At 35.4% G+C, this 21,012-nt stretch overlaps 1 protein-coding gene across 1 annotated transcript in view; it reads right to left on the bottom strand.

Moving 5' to 3' along the window:
* Positions 1-21,012, bottom strand: part of SEMA3C (semaphorin 3C) — a 120,656-nt gene that overhangs the window by 39,811 nt on the left and 59,833 nt on the right. The window contains exons 3-6 of the mRNA XM_015878047.3: positions 11,808-11,968; positions 9,463-9,525; positions 5,467-5,586; positions 1,731-1,821 (exon numbers count right to left, since the gene is read on the bottom strand). Of these exons, the coding sequence (XP_015733533.1) occupies positions 1,731-1,821; positions 5,467-5,586; positions 9,463-9,525; positions 11,808-11,968 (435 nt within the window). The remainder of the gene's footprint in view (positions 1-1,730; positions 1,822-5,466; positions 5,587-9,462; positions 9,526-11,807; positions 11,969-21,012) is intronic.

The following is a 21,012-nucleotide window of genomic DNA, read 5'->3' as shown; positions in this document are numbered from 1 at the left end:
GAATAATTTAAACTTTGCAGATGAATTATGTCATGAAAGACACTTCAAATGCCTGGGAAGGTCTCTTCAGGCACATAACTTAGAGATCAAGAAAGATAATGTAAAAATCTACTAAAACAAACAAAGCTACCATTGATATATATTGAAAAAAAAAAAAAAAAAAAAGGAAAGAAAAAGAAAAAGAAAAAGAAAAGAACATCAGCTTACTGTATATACAGTAGTTCAGAAATAATGTATCTTAGTAGATTTTCATAAAATACTGGAAGAATTTATAAGTCATATTATAATTATTCTTTTATGACATTTAAAGATTCATGTAACACTACCAGAGCAGCAATAAGTAGCCATGGATTAATCTATCACTGGCTTTGAACAAATATTTTCTTTATACAGCAAGATCAGTGAGAAGATAAAGATACAAGTGCAGCCAAGTTTCATAAGGATATTGAGGTAGAATTTTCCTGTCTTCTAAACATTTTCAGTTCATATCTCTGTGTCCCCTTCACTACATATATTTGTAATGAGGAATTAAAAAACATATATTTCAAACACTTTATGTAAGACAGACTACATGATATTTTCCTTAAGCTTTATGAGCCTCAAAATTTCAAAGAAATAACTACATAAATCAGCATGTAACAGCCATTCAAGTGAAAGCCAAATGGCAGAAATACCACACTGCTCCTTCCTAAACCATCCAATATCTGCGTGTGCAAAGTTGTCTTTGCTAAAAAACATCCTTAAACATACAGCAAGGATTAGGTAAATGTTGAAAATGTGGGATTAGAAATTTGATTTTGGAGTTGGAAGTCAAGAATGTGATGCAAATGTGGCATGACAGTAGAGAACCAGTGGTAAGACCAGCGTTACCCATCAGGTAGTGCTGCATGAGGTGTGACAAAAATGAGAAGAAGATCTGATCCTTATGTGCTTCTCATTGTCAGAATAGTGCAATACATCCAGTAGAAACTGGAAGCTGTGCTATACTGTTTTACACACAATTTTCCTTCTGTCTGCACTGAGCCTTGATTTGAGCTGCACAAAACCTACATTCCCTTTGCGAGTTTTCACTTTGGTGGTCAGTTGGCACTGAGGTATTATTTTTATAGGTTTATCTCACAGTTGCTGAGTACGGTCACCACCAATTCACAAGAATAGATGAGATATGACAGTTGTATCACTTTCTGGTCTTTCCTGAGGGAGAAAAATAGCAGCACTGGTTGGGTTTGAAGCCAACTGAAGAATGAACAGCCTTGCAATAGCAGGGATGACAACAAAAATGAAAATCAAAGTAATTGTGGTCTTCAGGCTTTTTCTTCCCTTACTACTCTAAGTTTTTACAAATGATTAAATGAGACGCAAGTGCAGTATGTGATGAACTGGGTCAGAAAGTATTCAAACAGAAAATGCTAGACAGGATAATAGAAAGTTGAAACTAAGCCTGGGAAAAAATGCAGAAGCTGGAAAAGGGACAGTCTTTTGTTGTTTGTTACTCTTTCCCTTTCTCTTAAGAGCTTATGTCTGCATTTCATTTGTACATCCATCCTCAAATGGATGCAAAAGGAGGATTGGCACAAATTTTCTGTCTATCAGCACAGACACAAAGGACTCCTTTTTGAAGGCTGAATCCTGTAACCAGCACACCTCCGGCACCTCCGACACCATGCCATTCTTCAGCATCCACAATCATATAGAATTAAACCTTAGCATCTTGGAATGTTTTTACTTACTGATCATAACAGACACTGTGTTCACATTTGGGTTGAAAGAGCAGCGTCCCTTCCCTGATTCACACTTCGAGTCAATCTTGAAGATTTGTTCCTGAAATGTAGATATATCAATTCTCAATTTAGAAACTTGCAGATGTAAAGTCATTTTACCGACATTAACAATGCTCAGTGTTGCTGTGTGCTTTTTTTGCACTATCAGCAATTTATATGTCATAGGCAGAATTGCATCATCTTTATAAAAATGTTTTTCCTTGGCACGCAGTTATTTTCAAGACTCTTGTTACAAATTCAATACACTGAAACACAGGATTTTCCATACTAGGCCAGTTATGCATTATAGAGATTGATGGATGTCCACAATAATAGCTGTAGAGACTACACTTGTGTTTCTGAAATTATTTTCCATCTATTTTCTGAATATTTGATGTTAATTATGCTAGGCTAATATTTTAATAAAGGTACTAGAAAAATAATACAAATCATATAAAAATCTCTTATGACAACTGTCATTTGTTGATAGTATAAATCATTTGTTCTCTACTGAGCTATCAAAACTCTAAAAATATCTTAAATTATACATATTATCTTCAGTGTCATTTCTTGGATTATGCACACAGTTCCTGTTCTATAATAATAAGTGATTTATTGATATCTTTTGCAGCATCAGGAATTTGTTGCTGATTAGGAATCTCTGTGAGGAACCTTGTTCACGTTTTGTGTGATTCATAAATAGGAAATACATTTGGCAAAGTCAAAGCAATCAGGAATACAGCTTGAAATGCAGACCAGCTTGAAACCTCATCTATGTGCATTTCCTCCTTTTCCAGGTCCCAGCTACACTGAGAAATGTAGTATACTCTTGGTTCTGACACTCCTTGAAAAATACTGTCAATAAGGTTAGAGACAGACCTCTAGCACATCTACTTGCAAGCCACTATCTACTGCAACGAACAGCATTCTAAAACAATTGTAAGATCTTTAATAAAACTCTGAAAGACAAAATTGCTTGGAGAAAGAAAAAAAAAAAAGAAAACAAAAAACTACAAAACTAAAGATATATCTGCTTCAATAGAAAAAAGTTAGATTAAAAAACTGCAAAGAAAGGTTTCTGTGATGTAGATGCCAATGCATTCGTTATTTGACTGAGGGCTGAAAATCCTTAAATTCTCTTTAATATTTAATGTAAAGCTCAGTGAAATGGGAATACCACACAGATCACTGTGCAGCCATCTGCCAAGAGCAAATTGGAGACTACTAACCCAAAATGCTCAGCTACAGGAGGAAGTTTTCATATCCTTAAACCCCTATCTCTCTTTCCCTTCTTGTGTTTTGCCAAATTTAATCACAGAGATCTTATCTGTTACTTCTGTAATAAGCTCTTTAAAACAAAAGTTAAAATGTAAGTACAAAATTTAATCTTGGATACTTTTTTTTTCTTGTTGTTTAACTTCTAAATGAATATGCAGCTTGATGACAATCTATATTTATATACCACTATTTACCAATTCAAAATGTTCATTACTGCACTAGTAGGCTAGCTCCAGGTTTGTACTTGATTTTCATATATATTAAACTACTTTTTAGTCTATAATTAATTCACATAGTGATGATGTTTGCCTCACTTTGCATTTACTTTGACATTATAATATCTTCAGGTGACTAAGAGTCATTATCAAAGACCAAAGCAGAAAGAAGAGTGAAAAAAAAATTAAATATATATATATATAATAATAATAAATTAGTTTTCAAACTCTGCTTCAAGGAAAAGAGCAACATTCTGTTTCATTAATTTGTTTTTTACAAGGAATTATGTGCAGTTCTGAAAACAAAAGAGGAGAACAGGACTAGCTCTTCTGATTGTTGGCTGTGACTCTTAGTGTCATGTTTTGTAATTCCTGTAGAAAAACAGATGTGCTTTCTAAAACAGCAGTTCTGCATCTCCAAAAACAGCCTTCTGTGCATGAAAAACTGTACTGATTTCAAGGTGAACTGACAAAAGCAAAGAATTAGTTCTCTCTCATCCTATCAGCACTGCACAGTTCTTCATTCTGGTCTATGCATGTGCTTGTGCATGCAACTGGTTCAAAAGGAAATGCTTGATTTTAGACTGTTATTCTATTGTTGGCCTATACAGTAAGGGCTTTGAGCATGCAATGCCTTCAGTCAAGTGTCTGACAGACTCCAGACATCTGAAACAGCAGTTTATTTAATCAATATATAGTAGGCATGCAGCTATACAGACAGGCTAAGTGAAGCCAATTCCGCTCTTCCAAGACATGCATCCTTATTTTTAACTTAAGAAATTTAATACCTTGCATCATGGAGAACTCATATATATGAAGAATTCATTTTTATCTGGCATAACTCTCATTTACAAAATTCCTAATACAAAGAGATTCAAAGCCCTCTGTGACAGTACAATTTAAATTGATAAGAGGACTTTACATTAATTAGTAAGAGATCACTTTTAGTGTTTTATGAAATTTTTGAGAAATAGATTAGGATAGGAGCACTGAGAAAAGCAAACCTGTTCCAAAACAGAGCAAAAGAAGTCATTGCAGACCTTTATCTAGAAGGATGGATTTATTCACCCAGTTCTGCTTGCTTGTTCTTTTAAATCCAGATCCATAAGCCTCTACTCTCAGATAATCCACTAGCACTGAAAGTGCAGTGATTTAGATTATGTCCTCTGCCAAGGAGGCTGGAGCCAGGTAGTGATCTACCAAAAGTCACTGTGATAAGTCCATGTAAACCTACATTGAGAAACAATGATTTATCCACCCCCCAACAAACTCTGTAGTAGTAGTCTTGGGTCTTGGCCAGAATCCTCATCCTACTCCCAGTGAAATCAGTGATGAATTTCACAGTGTCTTCCCTAGCAGTAAGCCCAGCTTCAAAGCTGCCCTTACATGGCATAAATCCAGGTAGCACTCTCTGATCTTCCTTTCCAACACATCTGCTTCCATGTAGTACAGGAAAATAAACTGTACATCCTTGTGCCTGCAGACATGAATCTGACCCAAAAGCTACTGCGCTGGTGGGTCTTCGTTAAATGCTGTTTTTTTCCTCCTTCTGGTTGCTTTATTACCTATTACATTTTGCATGCAAATTATGAAACCTGAACAATTTTACAGTATTTACAAAACTTTGGAAACTTTGAATATTTAAAACACACAATGAAATTGAAAACAGAAAAAAATAGCTCTGGAGTGAAAATTAGACTTGCACCCTGGAAGGTTTCACAGTGAAGGGGAAAACTCAATGATTTCATCCTGGCAGGATGTCCTGGGACAAAAATTGTGCTGTAGATCAAAGTTATCTACACTTGGATTGCATCTAAGGGATATTAAACTGATGTCCAGCTTACCCTTATATCCATGTATCCATAAGTGCTTCTCCCAGGAACCACAAAAAGCTTTTTATCTAACCAAACATTTCAAATATTTGTTGACAGTTCCAACAAACACCAGGAATTAATCCACCACAATACATAAAATTGAAAGTAGCATCATATGTAGTCCAACTACATAGACAAACATATTTGAGTATGGTTTTTGACTACAGTTTGGCTATTTGATCATAACAGGGATGTCAGAAAAACATCGATCTTTGCTCTTTTTCTGCTTTATGAAGGTAAGTGAACCTCCTTGGTTTATTAATTTTTGTATTTTCAAATTTCTGTACTCGCATAACACTAGTGAGATCCAGCACAAAATAAGATGAAACACAGACTTACCTCAGACCTGCGTCCCCTGTTGACATACACACACACTGGGCTGAAGGCTCCACTTCCACAGACGTACAGGTGTGTGCGATTGTATGACTGTATCACTCGCACAAAATTTCCACAGCCATGCTGCAGGGATTAGAGAACAAACAAAAATGAAATTGACAAATGTTTTTGAGTGTTGGGGAGCCTAGGGAATAGACACAATTAGTATTTTTAGTTGCATCATGAGAACAGCTACCGATTTTGCTAGTCCCTTGTTTTGAACATCTGCAAACATCTGGTTTCTTTTCTTGCCATTTTCTCTAAGCCCAGAATCAGACACTGATAGGGTGCAATAGAGGAGCAATTAGAATAGTATCTGTAACTTCTCCATCGCTACAAAGTAATTCGATTTTCATCTAAAGACTTCTCTGTATATCTAAAGCAGGGCACTCCACAGGAAAGCAAGAAGTAATCTTAGGAAGTTCCTTAAGGAAAATTCTACAACAGTATGTTCTCTTTCCCTCCATCTCCCAGCTGTTTTTTGTTGTTAGTTTGTTTTTTTGTTTGTTTGTTTGTTTGGTTTATTTTGTTTGGGTTTTTTTTTTTTTTTTTGGTTTTTTTTTTTTTTTTTTTTTTTGGTTTATTGGATGGGTGCATCATAATTCCACTGCAACAGGAGGCTGTAAATAGGAAATTACAAAACATTAAAATAGACTTTCTGTCTATTTTAATAGACACCTTGGGAAGATGTTGAAGAGATCAGGAGCACAGTGTTCTCTTTGATCTACTGGTTGGAGACTGGGACCCAGGCAGGAGGAGGAGAATGACCCAGTTGAATGAATGGCTACATAAATGGCATCATGTTCAGAGTTTTTGTTTTAGAGTACTATCATCATAGTCACACCTTTGACAGACCAGACATATTGCTATTGGATGGGATGAAGCTCACTAGGAGGAGAAATAATATGTTGGGCTGCAATCTGGTGGGGCTCATAACCAGAGCTTTGAACTAGATCTGATAGGGGAAGGAGATGTACAGCTGAGTGACAGAGAAGAGCAATGGAAAACTCACTTTAGAAAGCATTGAGGTAAAACTTCCAATTTGTGCCAGAGGAATTTGGGAGCACTCCTCCAAGAAGGTAACATGACCGATAGCCCAGCTGAAGTGCTTCTATGCCAATGCACGCAGCATGGGAAATAAGCAGGAGGAGATGGAAATCATGGTGAATTAGTAAATTATGACATAAATATTGTTGGATGAATTACACAAGTGGAATACTAATGTCAAGAGTTACAAAGTTTTTAGAAAGGATAGGCAGAGCAAGAGGCACAGGTGAGTTGCTATCTAGATAGACAGTAAAGAGTAAACTCAGGGAAATAGCCATGAAGATGCTGAGAGCTTGTGGGTTAAAATTAGGGACCAGTCCAATAAAGGTAATCTCATCTGGTGATTGGGTTCTACTGCATGTCACCTGAGGGTGACCATGGGAAGCCTGTTAATGGGACCTTCCTGTTTCAGCTACAAGAAGCATCACACTGACAGACTCTTGTCCTGACAGAGGATTTCAACCACCTGGACATTTGTCAGAAAAACAATCCCACAGACTCCCGGAGTGCGCTGAGGATAACTTACTTATCCAGGTACTAGACAGACCAACCAGAGCTGAAGAATTACTGGATCTGCTGTTCACTAATGCGGAGATCATTTGAGATTAGAGGCAGTCTGAGCTACAGGGACTATGCCTTGATTGACTTCATGATTTTGAGGAATACAGTTATTAAACCTGGTGAGGGATGTGAAATATAACAAGAAGGAAGTGTAGAAAACCAGCCAAGGAGAGTGTATCATCTGATAAATGAGAAGGGTGAATTGACTACAACAGACATAGAGAAGGCTGTGGTACTCAATGAGTTTTCTGCCTCAGTCTTCACTGGTAGTCAGGCTTCCCTTACCTTTGATGTCCAGAAACCTCTAGGCAAGGGACAGGGGAATAAAATTCCTCCCACTGTAAGAGCAGAGAAAGTCTGAGACTGCCTAATGAGGCTGAACATATACAAGTCAATGCATCACAGAGTCCTGAAGAACTGGCTGCATTTGACAAGCGGTACTCCATCCTATTTGAAAAGTTGTGGCTGTCAGGTAAAGCCTTCAGTGATTAGAAAATAGAAATTTTTAGGAAAGGGAGAAAGTAAGAAATGAGGATCTACTGGGGAGTTGGAACAAGATAATTTTCAAGGTCTCTTCCAACCTACGACATCATATGATTCTATGATAAGTAAATAACATTGAAAGCCCAGATCTCAGTATTATTGTAAACAGTTTCTTTCCAAATGATCAGAATTCTGAACAACACATTACATAAGTGAGTTTGCAGTGAACTGTTGCTTCATTTTGAGGATCAATAGTAACATCTTCAAATCAGCAGGAAAGTTGAAACAGACTGTTAAGTGCCACACGTTTCACACTATCAGTTTTACAGTTTTCTTCTTCCAACATACCCTTTTCTTTGCTCTTCCCTTTTACACTTTTAATGCACTCTGGACTAAAAATAGACTTTTTTCTTGAATACTTTCTTACTGAGATCTCAGACTTGCCTTCATATTCAATCATCCAAACCTTCATCAAAGACAGTGAGAATCACATGTGTTTTTTGAGCATAGGATTAGAAACTGTCATCAGTCATCTTCACAAAAGTCTGTAGAATTAATCCTTGTTCAAACAGTTCATGTACACTTAAAGCCATTCGCATTTCTGTTTCAGTAGAAGCTGGCACTCTACAGGAAGCTCTGAAAACTGGCGCATAACTGTAAGCAGTTCAGTGTTCACAGTGTCTTTAAAGGAAACGCTGCATGCCCTCAGTGACGTGCCAGCTCTAGTTATATCAGAAAATCCTTTAACACAGTCAAAATTTATTATTTCTCTATTCTGGGGGTTGTTCCTAAAAGTTTCCATTCTCTCATATCTTAATATCTTAGTTTGGCTCAAAAGAGGCTTTAGCACTGTCTTGCTATTGAAAATAGGTTTATCTCAGCAGTGCTACCAATCCAAATTATGGCTGTGGAAAGGGAAAAAGAGAAGTGAAGGTATAGCACTGTCTTATGTATGCCAGAGTGCAAAACGATGCTTTCTTTTCATGCTGTTTGCAAACAGCTTTTCCAGAAGTGCCCTAGAAAAATCAGTACATTCTGAGAAACCTCAGAAGAAAAGTCCTCAGGGAGCAGGGCAAGGAGCCAATGGCTAGATGAGCAGTACTGAGATGGGGTACTTTGCTCCAATAGCACACCATGCATTTTCAGAAGCTGTTTATGGCAAAAATGTGAGGTTGGTTAGATGAATGGAGGATTTCATTAAGGACAGCCATCTGAAGTTGCATCTGATACACAGTATATTTTCACTTCTCCTGTGATTTACAGAGAAGTAACAGAAGTTGGCTCAACATTAACGTTATCATGTTTTAAAGCTCAGTGGCGGGAAATCTATTTTATGGTCTTCTGTGAGCTTTTGCCCATTTCTCCATTGCTGACCTACTGAAGTCCACTTGCATTCTGCTGTGTGATTCAATACTGTACTGCACTGTGGCTCCACAAGCCATAAAGAGATTATTATTTTAGAAAATATTGTGCAGAACTGTCCTTCAAAAACTTTTTTTTTCCCCCCTTATTACAGTGTTACTTCTTTCTTCTAAATCATCTAGGTCTGAGGTGACATGAAATTATTGTTCTTAGGATGGCTGCTTGTCAAAGCTGGTAGTTTCAAATGATTCCAGAGACCATCTTTACCTGTCCTATTAAATCATATTAGTTTTTGTTGTTGTTTTTTTCAAGTTTGTCAAAGTCTTAAGGTGCATTCACCATGCTTATATAGCCTGGTATTTCATAATTCCAGTCTGTCATTTGGTTTGCAGAGAATTTAAAATGCAAAATAAACACTTCTTTTGTCTGAAGTAGAGCTGCTCTGACTTTATTGCCAAGAATGTAACTTGTGTGTGTGTGTGGATATGCATGTGGAATATAACTTACTGTAGGATCTTTGCCAGCCATTTTGCACTCTTCAACTTTGTTTGCTGATGCTGGCCAGAAAATCTGAAAAAAAAAAATAGAATAAAAATTAAGTAACATAATTATTACATTATTTATTTTTTAAATAACAAACAAAAAAATAATGAGTTGCAAAATTTACTCTAATAAGTTAATACTTTGATACATTTCAGATTTTGGTTATACATTTTTTCACCTATAAATAAGAATAATTTCTGTCTTAGAAGGCAATAAATGAAATAAAGAATCAGGTCTTTAGCTGATATAAGTTACAATTATATATTAAATAACTAAGTTATAATTAAGTTATAATAAGTTAAAAGTTAATCATTTTATTTGTTTTTCTTCTAAACTAGTACAATTTTTCATCATTGCCATCATCTTTTTATTTTTTTTTAACTTTTCTGAACTTCTATAAATTGCTAACAGTGAAAGCATGAAGTAAATAATAGAGTAAGAACAATGATGGTCATAATTATTAATTTTTAATAGTAAAGCTTTGTGCATCTTATCCTTATTAAAACCTTAAGATTTCTGTCTGATTTCTCAGTTTCTTCCAAAAATTTCCTGCACCACAAACAGAATTCTGACAAACATCACTATGTCTGAATATTTGTCTGAGCTTTATTCAACTCTTATGAGCGTCTTCCATTATTTATCTTGATTTTGGTATAGAAAAGGCATCACACAGAAATTTCCATCTGTAAATTTAATAAGTGACATGATCTAATAACATTTAGCCTCAAGAGAACATAAAGAATAGCAGTAAATTTCTCTTTATATGTAAACATATATGTTAATATACGTGCATTATGCAGAGTTACAGGTTCGTAGGTATACAGTGTTTCAAAATGGCATAAAATTAATACAGTGAATTTGTTATAATCATAAATAAACTAGAGAAAGAATGGGTGGAACTGCAGAGACTATGAGCCTAATATTGGGTGATCACAATCACTGCCAGAAAACGTTGGGTATTTTGCTTCTTTCTGTTTTTCTGAAGTTTTATTTTGGGCTTTCAATGTCTAGATTGACTGTTGAAATATTTCATAGTGTTATAATGAAGAATTTATGCCATAAAAGCCTTTGTACCTTTTGAAGCTCTGAACAGTCAGAGAAACCTGTTAAGAGTATGCAGTGAATAACATGACCAGTCCCAGACCAGGTTGGCAGAATCTCTGTGAGATCTAAATTAGCAAGAAGGCCACAGCAGCCACTTCCACCCAATGTAGGTATCTCCATTATGGATGCTTATTTCCATACCATCAGAAGGAAGATAAACAAACTCACACTAACACACAAATGGGATTTAATTTAAATGTGTAAGTTAGAAAGTTAGTCAGATCAGACTTCCCACACAGTCAACTCATAGATAGGAGTGTACAGAGGGTGGTTCAGAGCAAAGCCTAATTAAAGTTCTCTTAAACTCCCTTCAGTGAGGCATCCTATCTCTTTGCTGACACAATAAAGCCTTGACTCTTAAATATCAGACTTCTCCACCCCAAGTTGGAACACCCTGCCCCAACAGTCCTGAAGCTCAGTAACAAAGCCCATAGATCATTTCGGAATAACGAGGTATATAGGAAACACCTTAAGGTGCTGTTGTAGGTGTAATAACATGAAGATAGATGAGGTGAAGTCTGAAGAGAGGTAATTTCACAACAGTCTACTTATGAGCACACAAATATTTCTGCAGGCTGCTTATTTTAAAAGCAGAAAAGCTGGATGTGGCTTACCTCTGGAAATAAAAAAGGAGTCTCAAAATGATTCAGTATTAATTTGATTCCTTTAATAAAAACAGTGCCAAGTACAGGCTGGGGAGTTGTGACAGAGAGATCACAGAAAATGGCGTCTCAGCAAGTGAGAGAAACAGCCACAGAAAGAAAGAGATGAAGGTCACTGCCCAAAAAAAACACCAAGCTGGTGGTGTCTCAGCTATCCAGCTGAAGAGTAAGGGCCAACACAGCCATACAAAAGGCTGAAAAACAGTTCAGAGACTAAGTTTCAGAGTGAAAAACAGAGTGAAAAATGTCTCTTTTTTTTTTTCTTTTTTTTTTTTCTTTTTTTTTTCCCCAAAGTGCATCATTTTCCTTATGGGTCCAAGCCACACTGAATGTCTCACAGCTTAACAGTTGAAAACAATGGCTGAGGAGCAGCTGTACTAGCAGTTTGTTCATCTTGCATTACACATAAAACGAGTACTAACAGTTCAATAAGGTCTGGGCCTGGACTTCTGCCTACTGCAAACTAATGAAATTCATATTTTTTTGTCTTAAAAAGAAACGCATACAGTAAAGAAATCTTGGATTCTTTAAATAAATACTTACACTAAGAGGGTCTTGGCTTATATTGTTGATATTCAAAGACAGAATGTGATCTTTGCTGCCCACATAGATCCGATCCTGATCTTCATCCATTAATAATATCCTGTAATCCAGAGGACTGTGTGATATTCTGTGATATTCAGAGGTCTTAGTCTCTTGCAGCTCTGAAATAGTAAAGACAGGAAGTTTGCAAGTATGTTCAGTTGCCATTTTCACTTAAAAACGGCAAATCTTTTAAAATAAATAAATCTTTAAACTCAGCTAAGGTCAACAAAAGAAAAACCTTTATCAGACACTTAGTAATAATACAGTGGCTTGAACACAATTCCTGGTTAGAATGCAAATTTTTCATATATAACTAACTGCACATAGCTCACAAAAATTCAGCATTGCTATAATTCAGTCATGTTATGAGTTCTTATTTTCATGTGCACAATTATTTACAGCTTTGGGTTTAAGGAAGATCATATATTAAATTAATCAATATGTTCAATCCATTTTGAAATCCATGACAGCACAGAATTCAAAACTCAATACAAACTGGGTAAGAATAGTTTATTTGATATTCCTGAATGGGCTTCATCGACAATAGATTTTTATTATTATTATTATTTAAAAAAAAAAAAAAAAGTTGAAAAAAATGTAAAAAATATATTTGCTCAAGACTAGATATGTTCATTTATTATGTTGTTTGTTTATGGGATTTGAACCAAACAATCCAAAATGTAGAACTAGCTCTTCTGTAGCTGTTGTTTTTTTCCTTCACTTAAAACTTTCTTCAAGGAATTGAAATGTAAAACATCCTTTGATCTCAGCAGTGCAGGATCAGGGCTGTTTCAGGAATAGCAAAAACATTTCTAATGTAAGTATTACTTGCTGCCCCTGAGAAAGATCAGCTTTCCTGACTTTGCTTTCCATTCAGATTTGTTCTCTTCTTATTAATATCAGAAGAGATGTTTCTCAGGAATTGATAATGGAAAAAACAAACAAACAAAAAACACCAAAACTTTTATCAATTTCCCTGTATTCAAATGTTTGACATATTATTATGATGTGATCAGGGATATGTTTCCTCTGATTTTAACAGGGTAGCAAATACACAGTACAGATGAAACCTCCTTAAATTCATAGATGAGGCACTGAGCCCACATCTCTTGTAAAACTGTATGTAACTAAAAATAAGACTTGTCACTTCTTTTAAAGTCTATAAGATGTTTTTTGTCGTTGTTTGTTTTATTTTCAAACCCGAAATCAAGGGTTTTACTCTATCATATTCTACAGATAATGGTAGATAATTTATCAAAAATTAGTCACATAGATTTTCAGATGACTAGATTAATGTGGGCAAATAATATTCTGGAAAGCAAAACTCTAAAGACAAAAAATATTTCTGGTATTTACTCTATATTAAAATTAAAAAGGTCAGTAAATATTTAGCTACAAGTACTTTTTTTTTTTTTTGGAGAGGAATTTTTGACAGTCTGGATAAAACACAGAGGCAAACTCTGCAGTCCTTAAGAGGACTGAGCTATCTCTTTATTACAGAACTAATGATTGAAAGTACTCCTAATGGCGTATGATGTGTATTGACAAATATGATACATAATCCTACTTAATTTTAATATTGATTATTACATAGCTTCACAGAAAGACAAAAAATACCTTTGATGACTGAAAGATATGATGTTTTGATTGACTTAGACATGATAGCTTTCAAGATCAAATGGTTTCCTACATGTTTTTATTTGCGGTAATATTTAAAAGATCATCAATATTTCTATTTCGGCTCAGCAAAAGTTGAACATTCAGTCAAGACCTACAGGCTGTGCTTAAGAGTTTAAAGTGAAACTGTAGTCATTAAATATATATGACAATTGCCCATATAATTTTCAGAAATTTGTCTTCAGTCATTGAAAAAATCAATTCTTTTACTCTATTTAAAAATATCTTTACATAAACATCTACTTGGGACTTTCAAAAGCACCTGAGAGACTCATTCATACTATCATTAAAATTCAGACCCTTTACTCTTTCTGAAATTCTCCAACTGACCTTTCATAACATGCCCAAGAAGCTACTGCTAACACTCTTTCCTAGGCAGGTTATTAACCTTACTGTAACGGCTGGCAGCTGTAAAGTGAAATTGAACCATCTCATAACTCTACACTTGATATGCTAGGAAAGCACAGACAGACTGGGAAAGGCAGCAGTTTCCAGCACAACACTGTGTAAATGTGAGCATATTGATTGCACTACGTAATGTCCTCCCTTATAGCTTCAGTTAGAAAAAACGTAATAGTAAGTAAACCATGACTGAAATACAAATAGCAACAGATATTTATTTTCCATAACTGTTATTTACAGTTATGGAAAATAAAATCCATTATTTTCCTGGATTTTTTTTTAGCCTCTTTGTAAAGATAATTTTCTTTCTAAGGCATCAGAAGGGTACTTTGTTTCAATCAAGCTGCTAATAAGGGAAACACCTTACGACATGCCACTGGCTTGTGAAGACTCAATGCTATGCCTATGACAGAAGCAGTTGAATTCAACAGAATGCTGCTCTAAAACCAAAACTATCATGATTTATTACCTTTATTTCTTTCAGACCTGAAGCTTATTGCTCATTAACCTACTAGAGGCCCCAATCAAGTGAGGAGGGAATAATTTATTTTCTTTTCAATTAATAAAATTTACCATACAATCATCTAGGGACGATTATGATTTTTAAATTCAATAACTAGATGCTGTTAATTAGAAAATACAGTGGCTAGATAAATGATGCAGGGCCTTCCCCATTCTCTTATAAGATTTTGGGAAAAATGAGTTCAATATTTAAGTTTTTTTGAAACATATTTTATTCCCTGCTTTGTGAATTTACCTAGACATTCAAGGCCCTGAAGTCTCTAAGGCGAATAATGTCATAGACAGATCCTTGTGAATATTAATAGCTTTCTATGACAATCAAAGTGAAGATTGTAATATATTCTACATGCAAATAACTACCACACTTATGATGCAAGAGTAACCTTTCTCCATCCTTCTTTATAGGTCAGTGAACTTGGTTTTGTTTTCTTAGGATGATAACACCAATAACAAGTTGATTCCTACTATTAGAAATACGATATGGATATGAATAGCTCTCTTCTCTTTATTGGAAAAACAAAAGCATCAACAAACTTTCTCCCCACATCTACTATTATTGAACTGCACATTCTGGAGCTTCCAGTGACCAGGAATTTTCTGTGTTCACATCACACCAATTACTGAAAATTAGATTAGCACTTTTTAATTATCTTAATCCACCACATAAAGTTAATACAAATATTATGGAGAAAATGATTTGCTCTTGCAGGAGGAATATATATATTTGTGTTGTATCTATTATTAACATCACAAAAGCTTTTGTAATGCTAAAGACACACGATGAACAAAGCAAAATACAGCTATCAGAGATTGGAAATCCAGAAATGTGGAGATATCTCCTTCCAGTGACAAATGCAGTCTGTCATGCCTGAACCATCTAAACTGCACACGTACATGCGATTCAATCATCAGGCAGTCCTCTGAATGTCATATTTCATTACTTGACATGACCCTTTTAGCACTTCTTATTTCACATTCACTGGTGTTTGAAAACATAGCCCGACCTTCCTAATGTAAGGAATATAATAATCCCCAATGTGTAAGATAAAACAAACCTTAATGCGACTTCGTCATTATAAATCCTTTATTAATATGGATGTTTGATACATACACTATGGAAACTAATGCAGTATTTAGTGACACCTTCTATGCAACCATCCCTAGCCCATGTCCAAGGCACTGAGTTTGTCCACAGATAAAATTTGGATGGGCAGTCAGGCAGTGCATGCTGACTTCTTAGTGCACAACCATCTGTGGGTTTCCAGGCTGGCAGGGTTTATTTGAGCCAATCTAGGATGATCTATCAAGCTTTTAATTTAGGATCCCCTGTGGTAAAGTACAAGAAATAATATGTTTTCCTCCTCTTTCTTGTTGGCACAGGAATTAATCCTCAGAAGGCTTCTTTATGGGGAAGCTTCAGAGCAGAAGCACAGATTTAGACATTAAAGAAAAAAAAAAAGAAAAAAAAAAGTATAATAAAGCAGAGAAGTGGATTTACACACAGAATACATTGAAGAGGAGGAATCTAGATTTCTGGAAAAAGGTTCTCCACAGGAAAGCTCTGCTGCTCAAATTGTTACAGATTTTACATAACCACAGTGATTTGAAAGTGAGCAAAACTACACTGTTTTCTTTTATTATCTCATGGGCTGTGGGTGCCACCAGCAGCAGGCCATGTGTGCATCCAGCAGGCTTGAACACATTAGCCCTGACTTAGTGAGACTGTAAGAGTCTCTTAAATCTCATTATACCATTAGTATGTGCCAACAAATGTGCCAGACCGTGCCAAACATGAGACTCAGTTTCTATGAGCAGGAATAGAACAAATTTTCCTTCTCTCTCTTTTTTTTTTTTTTCTTTTTTTTTTTCTTTTTTTTTTTTCTTTCTCAAGAAACAAATACTAAAGTAGAATGGTGTTTTTGCTTATAGTATCTAATGGAGATGGCAACATTTTACACTTTGACCACGACTGAATACATGAAAAAATGATTTGTGCATATAAATTTAAAGAGACTGTAGATAATGTTGCTAGCATGGAAAGGAATGGTTATATATTTAAAAGTGTGAATGGAATCAGAGATATCTGTAAAGTTTTAAAAATATTTTAAACAGAGGAAAGCCAAAAGAAAGGCTCTTTTTAATTATATTTTTAACATCTTCCATCCTATTTTGTATTGACTAACTTGGCTGTTTTCTACCCTTCTAGTATAAATGACTGGAAAATAAGTATTTAAAAGATATTGAATTCCATAAGATCCTAATGACTTTAACTATTGTTTTCTTGATCTTATTTTTGATATTTTTCTTTAATGTAAGGAAGTAGAAGAAATTTTTACAGTTCACAACGCAACTGTATAAAAGTACGCTGTTTATTTCATTGCCTTCCAGCTATGGGATGATACACTGTGAGTACTTGTTCATGTTTGAAAAGAGGACACAGTCCAGATATTTCCTTCCCAAACCTTCAAAACTTGTTACCTTTGCTCCATCAATACACCTATTCTTTAAAAAATCCATATTGATTTCTTTCACTTAAGGGAGTGAGAGACCTTTAAAGTGTTCTGTTGCAGCTCTTGCAGTGTTCAAACTACAAACTAAACCCCAGCCAACTCCCAAGTGAAGCCGATTATAAATGGGTCCAGAGTTGCCTGGCCAGAGAGCCATCAGCAGCCAGATGTGCTCCCTGTCAGTCCCTTGTGTGCCTTAACCACTTGGGGCCCAAAAAGCTCAGGTGGACCTTTGACCTTTTCTTTCTTTCTTTATCTCTTCTTCATGCATCAGAAGTCTTGTCACATTTTAAAGCCCTGTTAGAATGAAACTTCCCTTTTTCTATGAAGAAGCAATAGTCTTATTAGAACTAGGAATCATGAGCACACTTGCTAGCTTCTGTCTGAAAGGTTTTGACTTTTTATCTCAGAAAAAGAAAGAAAAAAAAAAAAGAAAAAAAAAAAAAAGAAAAGAAAAAGAGTGTAAGGGGAAAAAACAGATTTACAAGTGCTCGTAAAATCAGAGGCTAACTAATTAACAAGATCACTTGGAGATAGGAAGGGAGAGAGTTCAGCAGTACAGGTTGAAACAAGAGCCCTCTTTGCCCAGAGCAAAAACATAATTTGCTAGGAGGAAACTTAAATTGCTGCATTTGGAATGAGGATAAATAAAATGGAACTGTCAACTGTATGTGAATGTGATCAGATTCCACTATACAATTTGAATACTTCTCAGTATATTTGCTAAATAAGTTGAAAATGGAATTTACATATTACTGGTATATGATAGTAAAGTCTTTCATAAATAGAAATAATAGTGCCAAGGTGAAGTCTTTGGAGAATGAGGCTCAGAGGTCTAGCGTGTCTGAAGCACAATCTGTCACCTTGGGCAGCTCAACATACACATTAGGAGCAGTAAAACGCTCAATAGCTCTTTGTGAAGGGGGACCATGTGTTGATAGGAAAACACATACCAGTTAACTATTAACTTTGAGCAGAGCATTCACATATGTCTATACACGATTCCCTTTTTACAATTCACAGAACACACTGAATCCTGGAAAGAACTAATCCTGGAAACCTGGATTATTAACCAACTTTTGTTGGGGATTTTCAAAATTCATTCTGAAAGGCTGATCACTTGTGACAGAGCTGCTTTATTATGCTTTTCTTAATATTGCATCCACAACTATCAGAATGCTTTCCTCTTTGACTTGTGGAAAAAGGACAGGCAGACCCTCTGAGGTGTGGGCAGCTGCTAGTTTTGCACGGGAGGAATGTGCTTTCTAAGCAAAGGCAAACACACAAGGAGAGAAAGTCACTTGCTTCCATGTAGCAAACTGCAGCAGCATAGCTCTGTGGCACAATCATCGAAGTACCATACTCTATCAGGTTAAGTGCATTTTTATTGCAGATTTATGTTATGAAGAACAAACACAATTAAAGTGCTGGCTTGGTTTTTGTTTGTTTGGTTGGTTGGTTTGTTTCTTCCTTTCTTTCTTTTTGATTTACAGAGATATTGTCATGATGGAATCATACCACATTCCACAACAGAACCTGGACGAACATCAACATTTTCCAAACTGCAGTTGCATAGCAATTCCAAGTCTTGCCAAATATTCCAATATTGAGACTCCTTCAGTGAAAATTATGCACGACCACCCACACCCTTCAGCCACACAGCCTCATCTGTCTATAGACACTTCAAGGCATAATGCTGAGATTTTCACTTATCTCCTTGCCACCTTGCGTAAGGCACAACAAGCAGAACCACTCACACCACTGATATGATTTTGTTTTCCAGATTCAGAAGTGAGAAGCTTTAGGCTGCCAAATACAGGAGTAGTTTTGTCATGAAATGAGTTAAAAAAAAATTCAACACAATCATGGAGAAATTGTACAAATTCTGCTGGGAGAAGTAAATCTTTTCATTGTAATCTGTGCTGTTTTCTTGCTCTCTCTCTCTCAATCTTTTTTTTTTTTTTTTTTTTTTTTCCCCAACTGAACCAGCAATTACATCATTGGAGGGAAGGCTGTGATTCCTTTTGTGATGCTCATTCACATACAGAAATGTTCCAAATATCTATCAAACTAACTGGCCATCCAAAGCCATGCAGACATGAAAACTCTTTGATCCATGTTTAAAAAAAAAGATAAGAGAAATGGAAGAAAGGGAATTATTAGGATTGCCTATCTAAAACATGATTTAAAACTTAAAACAGTTCTATTCCTTACTAAAAACTGGCAGAAATGTGAGACTTATGAGAACTCTTCTCCTCATTTGTCATCTTCATCCCTTTTATCACTGGGAGGAAAGAGAGGACTGGGTGGACTTTGCATTAGTTTTGTATCTCATTCATGCTGAAATTATTTATGATTAAAGTAAACCTTTTTAAGTTTAGGTTTGAGTACCTATTTGTTCCCCATAATCTGGAGACAGCTTAGGGCAGCTGGGATATTTTTGCATGTCAGGAAGGGAAGAAGAGGAGCAGGGAGAGTGTAAGTAGGGTTGAATCAAAGGTAGAATATTTCACATCTAGAACTGTCTCTACAAGTTTACCTTTCTGTTTCAGTACAATATTGTACTTAGGAGTTTTACTAATGAATATAATGAAGATATGTTTTTTCCTTCACAAAGCTTGACAAAGGCAGTCACTCCCAAAAAATGCAGTTTTCAGGGGATAATGAATTTCCTTGAACATCCATGGAGAACTGGAATAGAGAATTATTGAATATTGCAAAATCTCCACAACCTTAAAGTATAATATTCGTCTTTTAAATTATTTTCTTTCTGAAAAACTTTTCCACTTCAAGTCAAATAAAAAGTCTTTCCTATTCTCTCCATGCATATTGTTACTATGCTGCAGAATTACAGCCAGATAAAATAAAAGCTCATTGAGAAAAAAAATTAAAATAATAGTTCAATCACTGAAATGTCATATTATGAGTTCTGTAATAAAATATGAAATCACTGTGGTGAGATAGAATAACTCGTTTCATTATATTTCTTTTTCTCCTTCAAAGAGCAACCTCCTCAGAGATTCAGCCAATCTCTCTATATTTAGGTTTGGCATTACTGCCCATGGTGCAGTAATCCCTATTTTTATTGATCCAACTAACTTTAGCTGTGTTCTAAGCCATGCCACCTTATCTACAGATTTCCTTCAGAAGTCACTTCTTGCCCTTATTCTGAGTAAAAAGGGAAGATTAATATATGCAGGCCTGGTTACAATTTCATTATTACTATTATCATTTTAATCAAATTAGGATTAGCTATCAGGCAAGCATCAGACATAAAAAGATCAAGCTAAATCTTATGTGCTTAGCTTTCATTCATTCTTCAGTAAAATAATGTTAAATTTACTCAGCCATGAGCTGAGTAAGGTTTGGAGGGCAATATTTCACATTCAAAAGAATTTTACTAATAAATTCATTTCAATGGACTGGTAAATTAATGGGTGACACTGTTAGACTTTCTTAATATTGAATATGGAGTGTTGTTGTTAAGCGAAGTCATATATATTAAAATAAAGAAACAGATACAGGAGATGGTGGTATGAAGCTGGTAGTCAAACTGCTGCTTCCTATCTTAGAGTATTTCCTTGTCTCCTTTAAGTATCAGTATGTCAGTAGACAATGTGTATATATCTGTTGTCTATATATTTGAGAATTGTCTCTATATACTAAGTTACCAACTTAGAAAGCTATCAAGCTTCCCTTTACATCTCAGAAAGATGAAAGAGGCACATATCCTTTCTTCACTATGTGAGAAAACAAAGCAGCTGGAGGTTGACAAATGGCATCCCTGCTTCAGTGAACCTTCAACAAACCTCTACTCCAACATGATGCCAAATGGATAATTATACTGGAGATAATCAACTTTATCAAGACAGAAAGCCACACACAGTTCCAGAATTCTTTCACAGTTCTCAATTACCCCAACCTCCTCTTGATATTTTTACCTCTAGAACAGAAATATATGAGAATAGTAGAAAACTTTTTCACAATATTCTTCATTCCATTTCCTACATTTATGTGTTGTTCTTCATGGTTAAATCATCCCTTGTAATCTAATT

Source organism: Coturnix japonica, chromosome 1, assembly GCF_054131305.1.
Source record: "Coturnix japonica strain WE chromosome 1, WE-NBRP24, whole genome shotgun sequence".
Classification (NCBI taxonomy): domain Eukaryota; kingdom Metazoa; phylum Chordata; class Aves; order Galliformes; family Phasianidae; genus Coturnix; species Coturnix japonica.
The sequence above is the reverse complement of the archived record's forward strand: the minus strand, read 5'-3'. Positions and strand labels throughout refer to the sequence as shown.